The 13,882-nt window shown below is 36.5% G+C and overlaps 1 protein-coding gene across 1 annotated transcript; it reads left to right on the plus strand.

Annotated features, from left to right (window-relative positions):
* Window positions 1–10,688: 10,688 nt before the first annotated feature.
* Window positions 10,689–13,853, plus strand: LOC130936546 (vacuolar protein-sorting-associated protein 37 homolog 1-like). The gene is made up of 7 exons (XM_057866637.1): window positions 10,689–10,880; window positions 11,117–11,323; window positions 11,420–11,507; window positions 12,993–13,032; window positions 13,132–13,178; window positions 13,276–13,396; window positions 13,503–13,853. Exons 1-7 carry the CDS (start codon window positions 10,867–10,869, stop codon window positions 13,661–13,663), a joined length of 678 nt encoding a protein of 225 aa, XP_057722620.1. The 5' UTR covers window positions 10,689–10,866; the 3' UTR covers window positions 13,664–13,853.
* Window positions 13,854–13,882: the final 29 nt, after the last annotated feature.

Below are 13,882 nucleotides of genomic sequence, written 5' to 3' on the forward strand. Positions count from 1 at the left end.
TGCCTTGTAGTTCGCAATGTCTGCAAACCATGGCACTTCCTGGATGGCAAAGAGTTGCTCATCCGAAAAGTTTTCAGAGATCTCAGTAAGAGGGAGGGACGCCCCTTCTACTGGTTTTATTCGGGACAGGTGATCTGCTACTTGATTCTCTGTCCCTTTTCTGTCTCTTATTTCTATATCAAACTCTTGCAGAAGCAACACCCATCTTATGAGTCTGGGTTTTGAATCCTGCTTTGTGAGCAGGTATTTAAGAGCAGCATGGTCAGTGTACACAATCACTTTTGATCCTACTAAATAGGATCTGAACTTGTCAATGGCGTAAACCACTGCAAGTAGCTCTTTTTCTGTGGTTGTGTAGTTCTTCTGTGCGTCATTTAAAACACCACTGGCATAGTAAATGATGTGCAGACTCTTGTCATGCTTTTGTCCCAACACTGCACCAATGGCATGGTCACTGGCATCACACATCAATTCAAAAGGTAATGTCCAGTCTGGTACAGAGATGACTGGTGCTGTGACCAGCTTAGCTTTTAGAGTCTCAAACGCCTGCAGACACTCCTTATCAAAGATAAATGGCGTGTCAGCAGCTAGTAAATTACTTAGAGGTTTGGCGATTTTTGAAAAATCCTTTATAAACCTCCTATAGAATTCTGCATGCCCCAGAAAGCTTCTGATTGCCTTAACATTGGCTGGTGGTGGTAATTTTTCAATTACCTCCACCTTAGCTTGATCCACCTCTATTCCTTTGTTCGAAATTTTGTGCCCAAGGACAATTCCTTCAGTCACCATAAAGTGACATTTTTCCCAGTTTAAGACCAGGTTAGTCTCTTGGCACCTTTTCAGGACAAGTGCTAAATGATCAAGACAGGAGCTGAATGAGTCTCCAAATACTGAAAAGTCATCCATGAAGACTTCCAGAAATTTTTCCATCATATCAGAGAAAATTGAGAGCATGCATCTTTGAAAGGTTGCAGGTGCATTGCACAGGCCAAATGGCATCCTTCTGTATGCAAATACTCCAGATGGACATGTGAATGCCGTTTTCTCTTGATCCTGGGGATCTACTGCAATTTGATTATAGCCTGAATATCCATCCAAGAAGTAGTAGTATTCATGACCTGCTAGTCTTTCTAGCATCTGGTCTATGAATGGTAAAGGAAAATGATCCTTTCTGGTAGTTGTATTGAGCCTTCTATAATCAATACACATACGCCACCCAGTAACTATTCTTGTAGGAACCAGTTCATTTTTTTCATTATGGACCACTGTCATGCCGCCTTTCTTAGGGACGACTTGGACAGGGCTTACCCAGGGGCTATCAGAAATGGGATAAATAATCCCAACCTCTAGTAATTTAGTGACCTCCTTTTGCACCACCTCCTTCATGGCTGGATTCAGCTGCCTTTGTGGTTGAACCACTGGCTTAGCGTCACCCTCCAATAAAATCTTGTGCATGCATCTGGCTGGGCTAATGCCCTTAAGATCACTGATGGACCACCCAAGAGCTGTCTTGTGTGTCTTTAGCAATTGAATTAGTGCTTTCTCTTCCTGTGGCTCTAAGATAGAGCTTATGATTACAAGAAAGGTATCACCTTCTCCCAGAAATGCATATTTCAGGGATGGTGGTAATGGTTTGAGCTCGGGTTTAGGAGGTTTCTCCTCTTCCTGAGGGATTTTCAGAGGTTCTATTATTCTCTCTGATTCCTCCAGATCAGGCTGAATATCTTTAAAGATATCCTCCAGCTCTGATTCGAGACTCTCAGCCATATTGACTTCTTTTACCAGAAAGTCAATAATATCAATGCTTATGCAGTCATTTTGGGTGTCTGGATACTGCATGGCTTTGACAACATTCAACTTGAACTCATCCTCATTGACTTTCAGGGTTACTTCCCCTTTTTGAACATCAATGAGGGTTCGGCCGGTTGCTAGGAAAGGTCTTCCCAGAATGAGAGTTGCACTCTTATGCTCCTCCATTTCCAGCACCACAAAGTCAGTGGGAAAGGCAAATGGTCCAACCTTGACAATCATGTCTTCAATCACGCCTGATGGGTATTTAATGGAGCCATCAGTAAGTTGGAGACATATCTGGGTTGGTTTAACTTCATCAGTCAACCCAAGCTTTTTGATAGTAGCTGTAGGTATTAGGTTAATACTTGCCCCAAGATCACATAGAGCTTGCTTGGTACAAGTACCTTCTAATGTGCATGGTATCATAAAGCTTCCCGGATCTTTAAGCTTCTCAGGTAAGCTTTTCAGAATGACTGCACTGCATTCTTCAGTGAGGTAAACTTTTTTAGTTTCCCTCCAATCCTTCTTATGACTTAAGATCTCTTTCATGAACTTAGCATAAGAGGGTATTTGCTCAAGTGCCTCTGCAAACGGAATCTTTATTTCAAGAGTCCTGAGATAGTCTGCAAAGCGGGCAAATTGCTTATCCTGTTCCGCTTGGCGGAGTTTCTGAGGATAAGACATTTTGGCTTTGTATTCCTCAACCTTAGTTACTGCAGATTTATTGCCTACAGATGTGGGTTGAGAAGCCTTTTTAGATGGGTTATTATCAGCACTTGTATGTGTCTGATCCCCCACTGGCATTTGAATGCCAGGGGTGGAAGTTGGAGTGGCATTAGACGCCAACTCCTTACTTGTTTCTGGCATTTGAACGCCAGAACTGTGCTCCCTTTGGGCGTTCAACGCCAAATCATTGCTTGTTTCTGGCGTTGAACGCCAGGACTGAGCATGGTTTGGGCATTCAACGCCAGCTTTCCACCCATTCTCTGGCGTTTGAGCACCAGAATTATTCCTCTCTGGGCTCTTACTGTCCTCAGAGGGATTTTGGGTAGTTTGCTCATTTCTTGGCTTTCTGCTGTCTTGAAGTGAGGTATTTAATATTTTTCCACTTCTTAATTGAACTGCTTGGCACTCTTCTGTTATTTGTTTTGATAATTGCTGTTCTGTTTGCTTCAATTGCACTTCCATATTCCTATTAGCCATTCTAGTTTCTTGTAATATCTCTTTGAATTCGGCTAACTGTTTTGTTAGAAAATCCAATTGCTGATTGAATTCTGTAACTTGTTCTGCAGAACTCATTTCAGCAGTTATTGTTTTAGCCTCTTCTTTCATGGAAGGTTCTCTGCTTAGGTACAGATGCTGATTTCTGGCAACTGTATCAATGAGCTCTTCAGCTTCTTCTATTGTCTTTCTCATGTGTATAGATCCACCAGCTGAGTGGTCTAGAGAAATCTGAGCTCTTTCTGTAAGCCCATAGTAGAAGATGTCTAACTGCACCCACTCTGAAAATATTTCAGAGGGGCATTTTCTTAGCATCTCTCTGTATCTCTCCCAGGCATCATAAAGGGATTCATTATCTCCTTGTTTGAAGCCTTGGATGCTTAGCCTTAGCTGTGTCATCCGTTTTGGAGGAAAATAGTGATTCAGGAATTTTTCTGACAGCTGTTTCCATGTCCTTATGTTGTCCTTAGGTTGGTTATTTAACCACCTCTTAGCTTGGTCCTTTATAGCAAATGGAAACAGTAATAATCTGTAGACATCCTGATCTACTTCCTTATCATGTACCGTGTCAGCAAGTTGTAAAAATTGTGCTAGAAATTCTGTAGGTTCTTCCTGTGGAAGATCAGAATACTGGCAACTTTGCTGCACCATGATAATGAGCTGAGGATTCAACTCAAAACTACTGACTCCGATGGAGGGTATAAAGATACTACTCCCATATGAAGCAGTAGTGGGGTTAACATATGACCCCAGAGTCCTTCTGGACTGTTCATTTCCACTTAGTTCCATGATGGAGCAAGGGAGATGATATGGATGTAAATATTATTTATTTTATTATATATAAAAATTTATTTTTGAAATAATAAAATAAAATAAAATAAGATAAAATAAAAACGAAATAAAATAAAATAAAATAAAAATTTGAAAATGTTTTGTGAAGATTTTCAAAAAAATTGAGGAGAGAGAAAGTGGTTAGGATATTTTTTTTTGAAAAAGATAATAAAATATTATTATTATTTTTTTTTAAATCTTAAAAAGGATAAGATTTGAAAAATTTTGAAATTGAAATCTGAATTTTTATATAAAAATTTTTTTCAAAAAAGTAGCTTAAAAATAGTTAGAAAAGATATTTTTTTTGAATTTTGAATTTTATGATGAAAGAGAAAAACACACAAAAGGCACAAGACTTAAAATTTTTAGATCTAATGCTCCTTGTTTTCAAAAATTTTGGAGGAAAAACACCAAGGAACACCAAACATAAAAATTTTAAGATCAAAATATAAAAAAGACTCAAGAACACCTTGAAGATTCACAAGAACAACAAGAACAAAAGAAAGAACACCAACTTAAAATTTTTAGAAAACTTCAATAAAATTTTCGAAAATTATAAAAAGATTAACAAGAAAACACCAAACTTAAAGTTTGGCACAAGATTCAATCAAAGAAAAATTATTTTTGAAAAAGATTTCAAAAAGAAGATACCCAATTGCCAAGAACATAAGCCAACGCTCTAGCCAACTGAGCTATAAATGTAACGTGTTTTAAAGATGTATTATTTTTATAGATAAAAATAAATTTTTTTTTTAAAATTAATGTTTTGAAAAAGCACAAGAAAAACAAGAAAAGACACAGAACAAGACAAACCAAAGATCAAAAAAGAAAAATTGACAAGAACAATTTGAAGATCAAGGAAAAACAAAGAACACTAATTCGAAAATTTAAAAGGAAAATATAAAATATGCAATTGACACCAAACTTAGAACAAGACACTAATTTATGAAAAATTAAAATTAATAAGGACAAGTAATATTTTCGAAAAATTTTTGAAGAGAAATTAAAGGACTCAAATTTAATGACTCTATAGCATCAATACTATAATCCTAATCTAAGCAACAAAATAAACCTTTAGTTGTTCAAACTCAAACAATCCCTGGCAACGGCGCCAACAACTTGTTGCACGAAATTGCAATCACACTTTTGCAATCCGCACAACTAACCAGCAAGTGCACTGGGTCGTCCAAGTAATACCTTATGTGAGTAAGGGTCGATCCCACGGAGATTGTTGGTTTGAAGCAAGCTATGTTTATTTTATTATTCTTAATATCAATTATAATTATCAGTTTGAATTATTAGAAAAAATAAAAGAGCACGAAATAATTACTTGTTGTGCAGTAATGGAGAATATGTTGGGGTTTTGGAGATGCTTTGTCTTTTGAATTCCTATAATGTAATATTCAACTCAATGCAAAAGTGCAAAGTTCCTTCCATGGCAAGCTCTATGTAGGGTGTCACCGTTGTCAATGGCTACTTTCCATCCTCTCAGTGACAATGGTCCAAATGCTCTGTCACAGCATGGCTAATCAGCTGTTGGTTCTCGATCATGTCAGAATAGAATCCATTGATTCTTTTGCGTTTGTCATCACGCCCAACACTCGCGAGTTTGAAGCTTGTTACAGTCATCCAATCCCAGAATCCTACTCGAAATACCACAGACAAGGTTTAGACTTTCCGGATTCTCATGAATGCCGACATCAACTCTAACTTATACCACGAAGATTCTGGTTAAGGAATCTAAGAGATACTCATTCAATCTGATGTAGAACGGAGGTGGTTGTCAGACACACGTTCATGGATTGAGGAAGGTGATGAGTGTCACAGATCATCACCTTCTCCATAGTTAAGCGCGAATGAACATCTTAGATAGGAACATGCATGTTTGAATGGAAAAACATAAATAATTGCATTAATTCATCGAGACGCTGCAGAGCTCCTCACCCCCAACAATGGAGTTTAGAGACTCATGCCGTCAAATAGTATAAAATTTAGATCTAAAAATGTCATGAGATACAAAAAAATCTTTGAAAGTTGTTTAAATACTAAACTAGTAACCTAGGTTTACAGAGAATGAGTAAACTAAGATGGATAGTGCAGAAATCCACTTCTGGGGCCCACTTGGTGTGTGGTGGGGCTGAGACTTAAGCTTCTCACGTGCCTGGGCTATTTCTGGAGTTGAACGCCAAGTTGTAACGTGTTTCTGGCGTTCAACTCTGGTTCATGACGTGTTTCTGGCGCTGGACGCCAGACTGCAACATAGAACTGGCGTTAAACGCCAGTTTACGTCGTTTATCTTCACGCAAAATATGGACTATTATATATTGCTGAAAAGCCCTGGATGTCTACTTTCCAACCCAATTGAGAGCGCACCAATTGGACTCCTGTAGCTCCAAAAAATCCATTCCGAGTGCAGGGAGGTCAGAATCCAACAACATCAGCAGTCCTTTTTCAGCCTAAATCAGATTTTTGCTCAGCTCCCTCAATTTCAGCTAGAAAATATCTGAAATCACAGAAAAACATACAAACTCATAGTAAAGTTCAGAAATATGATTTTTGCTTAAAAACTAATAAAATTCTATTAAAAACTAATATAAACATGCTAAAATCTACATGAAATTACCCCCAAAAAGCGTATAAAATATCCGCTCATCAACATGCTATTGTGTAACTGTAAAGGAATTGATGGATCCATATTTTATGATATATTTTGATTTGATTTGAGTGGATTTCATCACATAAACCCACATTTATTCACCTAAATAGCATGCTTTTGTGATTTCTTCCTAAATTGTGCTTGAAAGTGAAAACACGCTCTTTTGTGCTTAATTTAGTCAATTTTATTCACTTTAATCCCATTCGGTGCCTTGATGTATTTGTTAAGTGATTTCAGGTTTCTAAGGCAAGTATGGGTTGAAGAAGTGAGGAAAAAAGCATGCAAAAGGGAAGAATTCAAGAAATGATGGATTTGGAAAGCTGCCAGCCCTGACCTCTAAGTACTAAATTGGTCATAACTTGAGTTACAGAGGTCTAAATGAGGCGGTTTCAATGGCATTGGAAAGATAACGTCCGGGGTTTCAAAATGATATGCAATTTGCTATAGTGGACATAAGTCTAAGTGTGCGTATGCATAGGTACTTGTGCATATGCACAGGTCAACTTTCAGCCAAGTGTGCGGACGCACACATCTGTGCGTCCGTACAGGTCCCTGCACGTGACCTCATTAATTGCAACTCACTGGCAGCAATTTCTTGGCCCCCAAAACCTAATCCAACTCAATTTTTGAAGCTATTTATGGCCAAAGTGAAGAAGAATGAAGGGGGGCGATTAGGTTTAGCTTTTATGATGTTTTCTCTTAGTTTCTAGAGAGAGAAGCTCCCCCCTCTTTCTAGAATTAGGGTTTTTAACTTAGTTTTCTTTTAATTTCAACACTTTAATTCTTGTTTTAATGTAGTTTCATTTATGTTTTCTTGCTTTCTTGTCTTTATCTTCTTCATTTCTCTTGTTATTTTCTTTATTTTGTTACTTTCATGTTATAAACACTCTTTGTTAATTTTAATTTCAATTAATGCCAATTTATGTTTTATGTTCATTTATTGCCTTCTTTAGTTGTTGTTATGATTTTTTCGCCTTTGGTATTTTAGATTTTATTTTTAATGCAATTTAATATTATTTTATTTTCATGCACACTAAGTGTTTTATAAAATACTTGGCTTAGTTTTTACTTAGTTTTTCTCCACTCTTGGCTTGAAATTGATGACTTTGGTGTCCCTTGAGTCATTGATGTCCATTCTTGTTTGATACATTAGAGTAGTTAGTTGATTTGGTCTCCCTTGACTCTATGTGACCCCTAGTGTTGACATAAGACTTACGGATTAAAATTAACTATGCCTATTTGACTTATCTTCGATGTAAAGTTGACTAAGTAGGATTAACTCTTCATAATCATCATGTGTTTGTGGTCAATGCCTAGGATAGGTAATCTTAACTCTCAATTACTTGCCAAGAGGTTTCTTGCATTTTAATTTTCCTTGCTTTGACTTTTATTGCTTTGACTTTTAGTTTCTTACATGTTTAGTTTTCACACTCTTGGTTAAGAAATTGGGTGTTTGGGTGGAATTGAGTTGTGGATGTCCATTCCGTATTGTGTGGGAATGGCTAATTGGTTTGGTTTCCATTGACGCTAGTCTTTCACTAAGTAATTAGTGAGTTGACTAGGACTTATGGATTAAGATCAATTATGCCCTTTTGACTAATTCTCAAGGAGGATTGACTAATTTAGATTGATTCCACACAATTGCCATGTTTGTGGTCCATAACTAGGATATGAATCCTAAATTCCCCAATTCTTGTCAAGAGTTGCTATTTACATTCCTTGCATATTTATTTGCTCTCTTGCTATTTACATTTCTTGCTTGCTTGCATTCCCAATTCCCCATACTCTCTCTCATAGCCAATAATTGTACATTTCATTGCAACTCCAAGGGAAGACGACCCGGGAGCTAAATACTCTCGGTTATTTTGTATTGTGACATTATTATTTGATTGATGATCAATGGTTGGGTTTGGTGTGAAAATCCTATTTTTAGTGTGAAAATCCAAACCTATGCTTTTGGTCACTTATCAATCTTCAATCCTCATAAGTTACATCATTCAACACCAATATCAATACTCAACATCATTCATTAACAATAACATCATCAATCATCAACACATCAATAATTACCCATTATCAACATCATAATTCATCCAATCATCACAATCATCATAATCATCAAAATTCATACTCCACCATATACAACTCCTTAAACCTTCATCAAAATCATCATCAACCATAACTACATGCAATTAATCATACAACCACATCATTCAATCTTATCTTAAAAGCCACTAGTCTAAGTGTCACGAAACAATACATATTACAAAAAGAAAACCGAAACCATACCTTGGCCGATTCTCAATATGCACAAAGTCACCAAATTGAGTCCTCAAACAAGCTCAACAATGCCTAGCCACCAAAGATCAACTCCAAGTGCACCAATTCCTCAATGCAACTCCAACCAACAAGAATTCCAAGCTAAACCATATAAATTACCACAATCGAAACTTAGGGTTTGCAAATGTGATAAATCACAAGGGTATAGAGTTTTTTTTACCTTACCCATTGTGAATTAGGACAAAACTCAACAATAACCCGCTACTAGATCACACCTAAACAACCAAAATTACAAAATTTTTCCAAAATCAAAACCCAAAATCACAGAATTACATAGGGCAGAAAAATGGAGCATGAGCTTTGAGTTCTTACCAACTTTGTTTGGCTAGAAATGAAGAGCTCGACGAGATTTTCGCGTGGCCGCAAATGACTCGTCAATCAGAACTCTTGATCAAAAGTTATGGAGCTTTAAAAGAGGAGATGAATAGTGATAATGGCTTCCTTCTCCTCACTTCTCATCTCAGTGCCTCTTTCTTCATTTTGGTGTAAAATGAGCTGAAAATGACTCATTAAAGGGTTTATGTACGTTGGATTTGGGCCCAACTTGGGCCTGGTTCAACCTGTTAGAATTTTTGGTCCGTTTGGCCTAACTTTGGATCAAACTTTTAGAATTAGTGCCCGATTTTCAACTTTAAATATTTTCCTAAGTTTTTCTACTGTTTTATTTTCTATCATGCAGTACAGGGTAGACTTAAGTAGGTACTGTCGGCTAAATTACCAGTACGCGTCTTTATGCCTTTTTCAACAGAAAAATAATTTTTCTTGCTCGTAAAAATTCATTGAATCTGAATCTCACCTTTATATTTTCTAATTAATCTTTCTAATTTTTTGAACTTATTCTGGATAATTAAATTATTAATTAAAACTCAGTTCTTACAGAGGAGGCTACGTTGGGGAGGGGGAGTGCGTTGGGAAGGGAGAGGAGAGAGTGCAAAGAGAGTTTTGCCAGTAGGGGTGGCAAAACGGGTCGAGCCAGTCGGGTTGATCCGTTAAACTCGCTAAAAAAGGCGGGTCGGGCTAGGATTTGGAACCCGCCAAATTTTTAAAACCTGCCAAACCCGCACTGCCAAATTGGCGGGTTTTGGCGGGGCGGGACGGGCTGGCCCGCTGGGTCGAAGATTTTATTTTATTTTTTTAATAAATAAAAGAGTGATTACTATTATAAATTAATAATTATAGAATTTTTAAACATTTTTTCATTTTTTGTTTTCATTCTTCTTTTAGTTATTAACTTTATTTATTTTATTTTACAATTTTGTATATATGTTCAAATTATGTGACTTACTTTTTTAAAATAAAGAAGATTCTATTGACAAATATTATTTTGAACAATTTTATTGAAGTTAAAAATAAAAAAATAAAAAAATTATATTATAATTTGACTATTTTTTATTTGTATTTGATTTTTTAATAATTATTTTTTGGTTAATTTTAATGAATTTTATTTTTCAAAAAAAAAAGAGTCAAGCGGGCTAACCCGCCAATCCGCCATAAAGTGGAGCGGACTAGCATTTTGAACCCATTTTAGTTGGCGGGGCGGGCCGATCTGTCCCGTTTATGAGGCGGGCCTGGGCGGGGCGAGGCGGGTTGGGGCAGGTCGGTCTGCTTTGCCACCCTTATTTGTCAGGTCACCAAAATATGGTGGCCACGTCAGCATCGTACTCGCTCAAGAACATATTTGTCAAATTCTAAAATTTTTATAAATTATTTTATCAATAACAAAAATTAAATACTATTTTATCTACACTAAAATTTTCTAAATATCAATTTAATATTTATCTTTTAAAAAAATAAAATTTATTTTATAAATATTATTGTGTTGGTTAATGAAACTCCCACACAAAGACGGAGTAACGAATCCTTGACCCAAAAAATATTCCTTCCAAGAAATCAAAAACTCGAACGAACGACGAGTCATTAAATTTTTGCTTACCCGTGCCGTTCCGTGTCTCTGTTTTTCAAAAATTTCGAGGGTTTTCCTTCGCTCAGCTCAGTGATTCAGCAATTCGTTATCGATCGTCAGCTCGATGTTCAGATTCTGGTAATTCAATTTATTTTTTCTTTATTTCTTTCCCCTTCGATTTTCCAAACTTCCTTGGAATAACTCGCTATGGCATCTTTTGTAACACTCGTTTTCAATTCGACAAAAACTAAAATCCCAAGTAGAATTCTTTGTATACCTAGCTTAGATTCAACGGTTATCGAATTCCAATGTGTGTGAACGAAAGCCGTAAATCAAATTTGGATTGATTTTTTTTTTTTGTTTTTTGTGGTTAGGGGATCACAAGAGCAACAACCTCAGCACGATGGTTCTTCATCGCAGTCGTGGTATCCTCCATCGGTGATGAGCACGCCGAGCTCATCGAGGCCTGCCACACCCTCCGCCGCTTCCTCCACTGGCTACGCTTCTCCGAGGATACACCCTTCGTCGCATGTTCGGCCTGCCGAAGCTGCCGGCGTCATTGCCGCCTTGAAAGACAAGAGGTAAGACCTCTCTCTTGCTCCATTTTGTTTCTTGGGATTTTAATTTGCATCTGAATATGGTGTTCTTAATGGTGTTGTTCTTTGTGAATTTATCAGTATCGACGAGTTGAGGAAGATGTTGTCCGACAAGGATACTTATCAACAGTTCCTAAATTCGCTTGATATGGTCAAGACTCAAAATAATGTGAGTTGAATACACGATTTCTCTCTAATGTATGGTAACTTGATGCCTCTTAATTTTGTCGCTGCCTTGATTGCTTTTTATGTTAGCCGGTTTTATGGAAGTGGCTTAGTGCTGCTTCTACATTCTGCTGAGATAGTTTTTTGTAAGTTGATATGAAAATATTTGTTTCAATGTATTTGTAAGGGCTATGAAGAGCTACTTTGTTCCCCTGGCAGTTTAGATAACTGTCTTTTCTGACTGGCAATTTCTTCGGGTACCTTCCAAAGAAGTATATTACCCTCTATGGCATATAACACATCAAATTATCACTTCTAATCAATTGAACATGTAGTTAAAGTTTGGTTAAAATAAGTTTTGGAGTATACATTAAATATACTCTAGAACTATGCAAGTATTTATCAAGCTCTTACTTCTATAAGAGTAGAAATAATGCGATAAGTTAATTGTTTAGAATTCAATTCAAATATAATACTTCGTATTCGAATAAAATTGCAAAGAGATTTATTGGATGCGTTAAATGAGTGTTAAATAGATTTATCATAGACTAATACATGGCAGAATCACAGAAGGTAACGTACCTCTAATTTTCAGAGGGAACCAAAGCATCTCCCTGATTGATTTTTCATTCACTTCAGAGTCTCTTTGCGACTATATATCATGCTGAGCCAGTGTTTGGTTTGTTGTCTTAGTATACCTTGATCTTTCTGGTTTTGGAGAGTATAAGCATGAAAAGAGGTGATATGCATTAACATAAATTTTGAGAAATTCTACCGGCATGCTGTTATTGGGCCATTCTGCATTTGGGATGAATTGTAAACTGATATTACAAGCTTTAGAAGGTTCTTACCATATATACCATTTGCCTCTAGGGTTCATAGATAAAAGCATCACCCTATGCTGTCTTGAGGAGTATTGCATGTTTGGTGTGCCAAACCCTATATCTAATGCTAGTTGTCTATGACTTACAGTCTTATACCATTTCAAAATGTGATTTTGATCCAAAGATGTATTTTAACTTCTTTGTTTCTTCCTTCAGAGTTACCCTTAATATATATACAGTTAGAAGGACATGGATATATTAGGAACATTCTTAGGATTATTGAGATTAGTGCCTCCACCATGTGCTAGCTATAATGGGGGATTGGCACTAAATCCGGTGAGTACATATGTTTGTGCAGTCTGCAGCTACTAGTACTGAGAATTTGAAATTCATTGGTGCCATACTGGAAGGGTCGCAATATATACTGATTATTACAGAACAATGGTCAAACAGTTGCCTTTATCATACTAATCTAGAAAACGTCGCACAATTGCACAAGTGGTTCCGTCCAAAATGTATTGGATAAGGTTTAGCTGATTTCTATTGATCTATTGTTCTATAATCTATACAAATCTTTTCCTCAAGCAGTTTTCCTTCTGATGCTTGTTTAGTTGTTTTTATATATGCTTATGTGTTAACTTTTTATTCCATATTTATTTGATCAGCTGAAAGATGAACTTTGCAAAGAGAATTTGCAGCTAGCGGGTGAGTTATATTATTATTTATTATTATGATGTGCTGCCATTTGATGGTTGTGCTGCAACTAAGTATTGCAGAGCATCACAAATTTTCTGTTTAATGCAGAGGAAAATCTAAAAAGGGAACCTCGGATAATGGAACTCAGGAATCAAGTAAGATTGAAATCCTATACTATGGTTATTTTTGGGAAATTTTATGGTAATATAAAATTTCCCACATAAAATTTCCCTCCTTACTCCTTTATAACAGAGTAGCATTATTCGGACAACTGAGTTAGCTGCTGCTAAAGAGAAACTAAGCGAGCTTGAGAAACAGAAAGAAGAAATGCTGAAGATGAATTCCCCAGCATCCCTTATCCACAGGATTCAAGGTATGATTTCAATTGATAATTCGACGCAATAGATCACAAACTTATTACTATTGAGACGGCTTCTGGTGTTTCATGAATTTGACGAAATTAAATAATTATTTTGCAGAGTCTATGAATAAGACAGATGAGGAATCTGAAAATCTACACCAGAAAATACTTGACAGAGAGATTGACCTTGCAGCATTTTTGCAGCATTACAAGAAGCTACGTATCGCTTACCACCGTAAAAGTCTCATACATCTTGCTGCCAAGACATCAAATATATGAGCACAAACATATGGAATATGAAAATTAACTCTTGTCAAAATTGTATTCTACTTTGTTTTCATTCTTGTCAATATATCTGGCAATTGATCAATGCTGTTTGGCACCAATTATATTAAATTTATAGTCGTTTGGATAATGCCATCCGTTACAGATGGGGAACATTATAACAGCTCGCCCTTTTTTTTCTGCTTTTTTTATTCTTTTGGACGATGAAACGTT

This window comes from Arachis stenosperma, chromosome 6 (assembly GCF_014773155.1).
Source record: "Arachis stenosperma cultivar V10309 chromosome 6, arast.V10309.gnm1.PFL2, whole genome shotgun sequence".
In the NCBI taxonomy this organism is placed as follows: Eukaryota; Viridiplantae; Streptophyta; class Magnoliopsida; order Fabales; family Fabaceae; genus Arachis; species Arachis stenosperma.

Coding starts and splice junctions, on each gene's coding strand:
- LOC130936546 (XM_057866637.1), top strand. Junction 11,508..12,992: donor TGGTCAAGACTCAAAATAAT/GTGAGTTGAATA, acceptor TTATTTGATCAG/CTGAAAGATGAACTTTGCAA. Junction 13,033..13,131: donor AGAGAATTTGCAGCTAGCGG/GTGAGTTATATT, acceptor TGTTTAATGCAG/AGGAAAATCTAAAAAGGGAA.